Source organism: Schistocerca nitens, chromosome 6 (assembly GCF_023898315.1).
Source record: "Schistocerca nitens isolate TAMUIC-IGC-003100 chromosome 6, iqSchNite1.1, whole genome shotgun sequence".
Classification (NCBI taxonomy): Eukaryota; Metazoa; Arthropoda; class Insecta; order Orthoptera; family Acrididae; genus Schistocerca; species Schistocerca nitens.
The window spans coordinates 227,582,206-227,588,205 of NC_064619.1; the positions used below are offsets into that span (position 1 = coordinate 227,582,206).

A 6,000-nucleotide genomic window follows, 5' to 3' on the forward strand; every position below is an offset into this window, starting at 1 on the left:
TCAATGGCTTTTGGAAGGACAATGTTTAAAATCCCCATCCTGGCATCCAGATTTAGATTTTCTGTGATTTCCCAAAATTGCTTCAGGCAAATTCAGGCCAATTTCCTTCCCCATCCTTCCATAATTGGAGCTTTCACTCCCTCTCTGATAACCTCATTGCTGACAGGACATTAAACTCTAATGTAGCTACCTGTTATATTGAAGAATGTCCTCTGGGTTTCTTAACCATGTTGAGGCTGCTTTAGAACAATAAATCCTTCTGTGATAAGAAACAACAGTTTGATCTGTAACTCTAAGCTAATAAAGATGAACACAACACTTTCCATTGCAGTTAACTTGTTTATAAAGCCAAAGCCAGTTTCTGCCTCAAATGAGGCCATTACACAGTATATACATGTTCTTATTTATGAATCAGGAACACTCTCTGCTGATGCTGAATAATGTCCTTCCTTGAGATGGAAACCAGTCACAGATATGTTTGTAAAATAGTTTCAGTGGAAGCTGTTATGTTTGCCCTCACATTGCAGATATTAGTAATCTCTTGTCATCAGTGATGGTGATAAAGGGGTGATGGCATTGCTTCTGTCAGCTGTGGGCCACAAACTCATATTAATTATAAAAATCGGACAGTTTGCTCTTGAAACTGTGATTGATCTGTAGATTATGTGCTAGCTTTTGACATTTTCAAATGAAATTCCTCATGAATGTATTTTTTTCTTCTAAATCACAGTATTTTTGTCCAAAAGTAGGAGTAAGAAATCAATACTTAAGTTAAAATTGGAGAATGATGGATAAAAAAAAGGTATGAGAAAAGTTGTTCATCATTTAGAAGTAGTTCTGAAAAGTCACTTTCAAGATGCTGCAGCATAACTAGACTCTTCTAAAGGTTGCAAAGAATTTAAGTTACCTTAAATCTCAAAAATAGCAGGCCATGTTTTATCTTTCTAATGTTCATTGCTACACATAAATTCAGATTTCGGTGTTCTTTGATTTAAGTGTGACCGCTGTGAACAGCAGATGCATCTTCTAAGACTCGGAATTACTTACAGAAAATCTTTGGATGAGAGAAGCCACAGAGACGGATTATGACTTAGTCTAAGTTGGTTATGCACAACCCTTTATACACTCCTGGAAATTGAAATAAGAACACCGTGAATTCATTGTCCCAGGAAGGGGAAACTTTATTGACACATTCTTGGGGTCAGATACATCACATGATCACACTGACAGAACCACAGGCACATAGACACAGGCAACAGAGCATGCACAATGTCGGCACTAGTACAGTGTATATCCATCTTTCGCAGCAATGCAGGCTGCTATTCTCCCATGGAGACGATCGTAGAGATGCTGGATGTAGTCCTGTGGAACGGCTTGCCATGCCATTTCCACCTGGCGCCTCAGTTGGACCAGCGTTCGTGCTGGACGTGCAGACCGCGTGAGACGATGCTTCATCCAGTCCCAAACATGCTCAATGGGGGACAGATCCGGAGATCTTGCTGGCCAGGGTAGTTGACTTACACCTTCTAGAGCACGTTGGGTGGCACGGGATACATGCGGACGTGCATTGTCCTGTTGGAACAGCAAGTTCCCTTGCCGGTCTAGGAATGGTAGAACGATGGGTTCGATGACGGTTTGGATGTACCGTGCACTATTCAGTGTCCCCTCGACGATCACCAGTGGTGTACGGCCAGTGTAGGAGATCGCTCCCCACACCATGATGCCGGGTGTTGGCCCTGTGTGCCTCGGTCGTATGCAGTCCTGATTGTGGCGCTCACCTGCACGGCGCCAAACACGCATACGACCATCATTGGCACCAAGGCAGAAGCGACTCTCATCGCTGAAGACGACACGTCTCCATTCGTCCCTCCATTCACGCCTGTCGCGACACCACTGGAGGCGGGCTGCACGATGTTGGGGCGTGAGCGGAAGACGGCCTAACGGTGTGCGGGACCGTAGCCCAGCTTCATGGAGACGGTTGCGAATGGTCCTCGCCGATACCCCATGAGCAACAGTGTCCCTAATTTGCTGGGAAGTGGCGGTGCGGTCCCCTACGGCACTGCGTAGGATCCTACGGTCTTGGCATGCATCCGTGCGTCACTGCGGTCCGGTCCCAGGTCGACGGGCACGTGCACCTTCCGCCGACCACTGGCGACAACATCGATGTACTGTGGAGACCTCACGCCCCACGTGTTGAGCAATTCGGCGGTACGTCCACCCGGCCTCCCGCATGCCCACAACGCCCTCGCTCAAAGTCCGTCAACTGCACATACGGTTCACGTCCACGCTGTCGCAGCATGCTACCAGTGTTAAAGACTGCGATGGAGCTCCGTATGCCACGGCAAACTGGCTGACACTGACGGCGGCGGTGCACAAATGCTGCGCAGCTAGCGCCATTCGACGGCCAACACCGCGGTTCCTGGTGTGTCCGCTGTGCCGTGCGTGTGATCATTGCTTGTACAGCCCTCTCGCAGTGTCCGGAGCAAGTATGGTGGGTCTGACACACCGGTGTCAATGTGTTCTTTTTTCCATTTCCAGGAGTGTATCTAGTGTACTTGTTCCTTGTATGTCAGACACCAGATCCAAAGTTTTAAAGTTTAATTCCAGTGTTGCCTTAATGTTTTGTATTTATTTTTGCTCCTGTACCTTTGTGTCACTTTCACTCTTGACTACGCTTCATTTATTTGAAAAATGAGAAAATGCACATAGCCTTGGAGTCCTTGTGAAACAGTAGGATTCTTTATTACTAGTTAAGTGAATATGATTGTGAGATCAAAGGGAAGCAGGAGTGTATTACATCCACTCTAACTAAGTGCTTTTCTTAAATTCCCCAGTTAATAAATATTTTACTTAAGGCTAGTTTACATGATGATATCAGGTTGTGCAAATTGTTTCATGAAAAGTTTCACCAAGTGTTTTTGTGATAGACTGTAGACACATTGACACCAGTATACACTTCAGTTTCATCGTTTTGTGAGTCCTCTCTGAAAGGAAGGGTTTGACAGCTGTAAAAACTGAGGTGATGTTAATGCTTGTCTGCATGAAATTACTGCATAAAGAAAGAAATAAGACGCGTTTGACCTTGTGATTGGATAAAGAAAAGATGTCAGCTCAGTTACGCGGCAACCTTGTTGAAAGAAATTGTGGGAGACGTAGGAAGTTATTTCAGTTGCCGGAGAATTTCACCAGAGCTGTTCATATTTCTTTGAATTAGAGTCAATAATGCAATGAGGAAGAAATAGACTATAATGCATAAGCATTGTTGCCCAACTAAGACTACAAATCACATGTTTGTTCGCAAATGAGGGTTCATATGCATCTCTACAGTACATATATTAGGTTCCAAAATCAAAAGTTGCTGCCTTTGTTAAAATTGTATATGATGTCACCTATATGGGACTTTAAGAATACATGAAAAGAATCTGCCAAGTAGTCATCAGCTGTTCCACAGCAAGATGTTCGGCTTGCCTCTATTTTTCTTAATTCATCTGTCTATGTCGTCCCCACTGAATGAATTTGGCTGTGCAGATCATAAATTGTCGATCCATCTATGTTCAGACTGCATAGGAATGCCTCAAGTGCAGCAACACATCACTGTTTGTTTTTATGGTCAACATCATTGAAATCCCACAAACATCTATGTGTAGCATAGGTATCTGTTCCCCACTTCTCATTTCGGTTCGTGTGCACTCTACACTCTATTGACTCGACACCTCACCTCAGATCATGTGCAACTAGTGTAACCGAAGTTGAAATAAGTCAAAACTGTTTAGTTTCAACAAGAAGTTGCGCAAACACATGCCATGCTTGTGCAGCTGTCAGTAGTGCAGTTGCACACAGTCCGGTGTTTCATGTAAACTGGTTTTCTTGGACAATCTTATCTGGAAAGTGAAGCTGGAAAACACAGAATAACAATAATATGGAAAGGATAGATTGCTACCTACTAATGAGAGGAGAGTTGGAGTCACTGACAAGCACAGTGAAGAAGACTGCTAAAGCATTTAAGCTTTTGGAAAAAGTCCTTATTGTGTGACTGTGATGGATTTGAATGTGAGCAGCAATCTCTGGGCGGGTGATGGGGGTAAGCAGGTGGCAAGGGGCAGAGAGGGGGGGGGGGAAGGATAGCAAGGTAGTGGTGGTGAGATGATGCTGTGTCCCACAGACAGCACAGCATCTTCCCCCACCTACACCCTGATATTCCTCCCCATCCCCACCCTTGCCACTTCCTTACTCCTACCACTCACCCCAACAGACGGCTGCCCACATGAGATGCAGTCACAGAGCCCCAAGATGGTGGCTATACATAACTGTCAAATCTTATCCATTGTCCTGATGAATACCGGTATTTCTGAACAAAAATTTCTTTTGAACTTCTGCCAAGTGACTCAACGAAGAATACATACCTGGTGCATGGCTGGTAAAAGACATTGCAGCATTTATTTGTTTACCTTTTGCTGCTCAAGGGGAATACTTTTTACGTATGGCTAGAGTATGTTGTCTTTCTTTAGTGGTAGTGAATTAGGATTAAATTGTGATGAGATGCTATGCTTAAGTTTTGAATGCCTCGGTCATGCTGCATTAAGCACATAACAGTAATTTTTTATGGATTATTAAGTAATTACAAATCGGAGCATATATTGTTACTATGGGGAAAAAAAACTGTGGTGGACATGGCTACATTAGAAAAGTGTGACATTATGCGGAAAATCTGTTATTAAATGTTAATCTGTGATCCTAATTTTGTTCTGTTTCATGCATATGTTTTTGAATTGATACTAAGATTCTAAAAATTTGTTTTTGTTACAGGTGATTGGCACTGTGCATATGTTTTGCTGTACGGTCCGCGTATATTAGAAGTTCCTGCTGAAGAATCAGAAACCTCTGCTTCTGCTTCATCTTCTGTTAACACACCATCTGTTCTTCTTTAATTTGAAACTTGAACACAAACATTAGTGAAAAATGTTTATAATCAACAAAGAAAAGAAACTGCATAACAGTGGAAATCGCATCTCTGAACTTCATTTTTTATGTGCTTGTTTTGAAAGTGAGTGTGGTACCAATGAAATTTCATAGAAACTAAACATTGAGAAAGTTTTAAGTGTGCCATTTCTTAAATATATTGTCATTTTTCCATATTCTTAATGTTTTCTAAATTGTTTATTGACTTGCCTGCATTTATATTTTGGTTGCCCTTCATTTCAGTAATTCCTAAACTGCTTTGTTGATGGAGTTACTGCTAGTACCTGTGCCTGCTGAGGCCTAAGTGTTCAATTGGGGCTATCCAGTATGTTGGGCATCAAACTTTGTGGCAAACCAGGCACATTCATCTGTGTGTATAAATTATTATTTGGTCTTGTAAGAGCAGTTTCGTTGTCGTGTCTGTGATTGTAATGCAATACAGTGAACTGAAAACTGAAAGCTGGCTGACTTTTCTCTTTTTCGCTATTTTGAAAACTCTTCAAATTTAAAGTTTGGTGTATGGTTTAATATGTATGTTGATGGTTTGTACCTTAGTCAGATTCAGAAAATATGAGCTATATTATCATGCAATATAGCTTGGTCATACCTGTAACATGTTCCTTTCCTTCTTGTAAGAATATTAATTTTTAGCTGAGACACTCTAGTTATTGTGCTGTTAAAATGATGTACTACCTCTACAAAAAGAAACAAGTCTGCTCATTACTTATGAACCCACTGTGTGTGTGTGTGTGTGTGTGTGTGTGTGTGAGAGAGAGAGAGAGAGAGAGAGAGAGAGAGAGAGATAACAATTTACTGAGAACTACAGAGTACAGAGGGTATGTGAGGAAGCATACTGCCAAAAATCGAATGAGGAGTTACGAAGAATGTGACATTAAACTGGCCAATGCTCCCAAGTGTGTGAATCTACGATTTATCCTCTTGAACTTGAGTGTTGTGTACCTAATCCTAAATACTGTTTAAATTGCTGGCAATATCATCTGCTTCAGTTGCCAGCAATATAGGTAATACAAAGAAAAAGGT

The 6,000-nt window shown here is 42.1% G+C and overlaps 1 protein-coding gene across 1 annotated transcript in view; it reads left to right on the plus strand.

Moving 5' to 3' along the window:
* Positions 1 to 5,418, plus strand: part of LOC126262228 (ubiquitin carboxyl-terminal hydrolase 14) — a 122,477-nt gene extending 117,059 nt beyond the window's left edge. The window contains exon 11 of the mRNA XM_049958681.1: positions 4,807 to 5,418. Within this exon, the coding sequence (XP_049814638.1) occupies positions 4,807 to 4,928 (122 nt within the window). The 3' untranslated portion in view covers positions 4,929 to 5,418. The remainder of the gene's footprint in view (positions 1 to 4,806) is intronic.
* Positions 5,419 to 6,000: the final 582 nt, after the last annotated feature.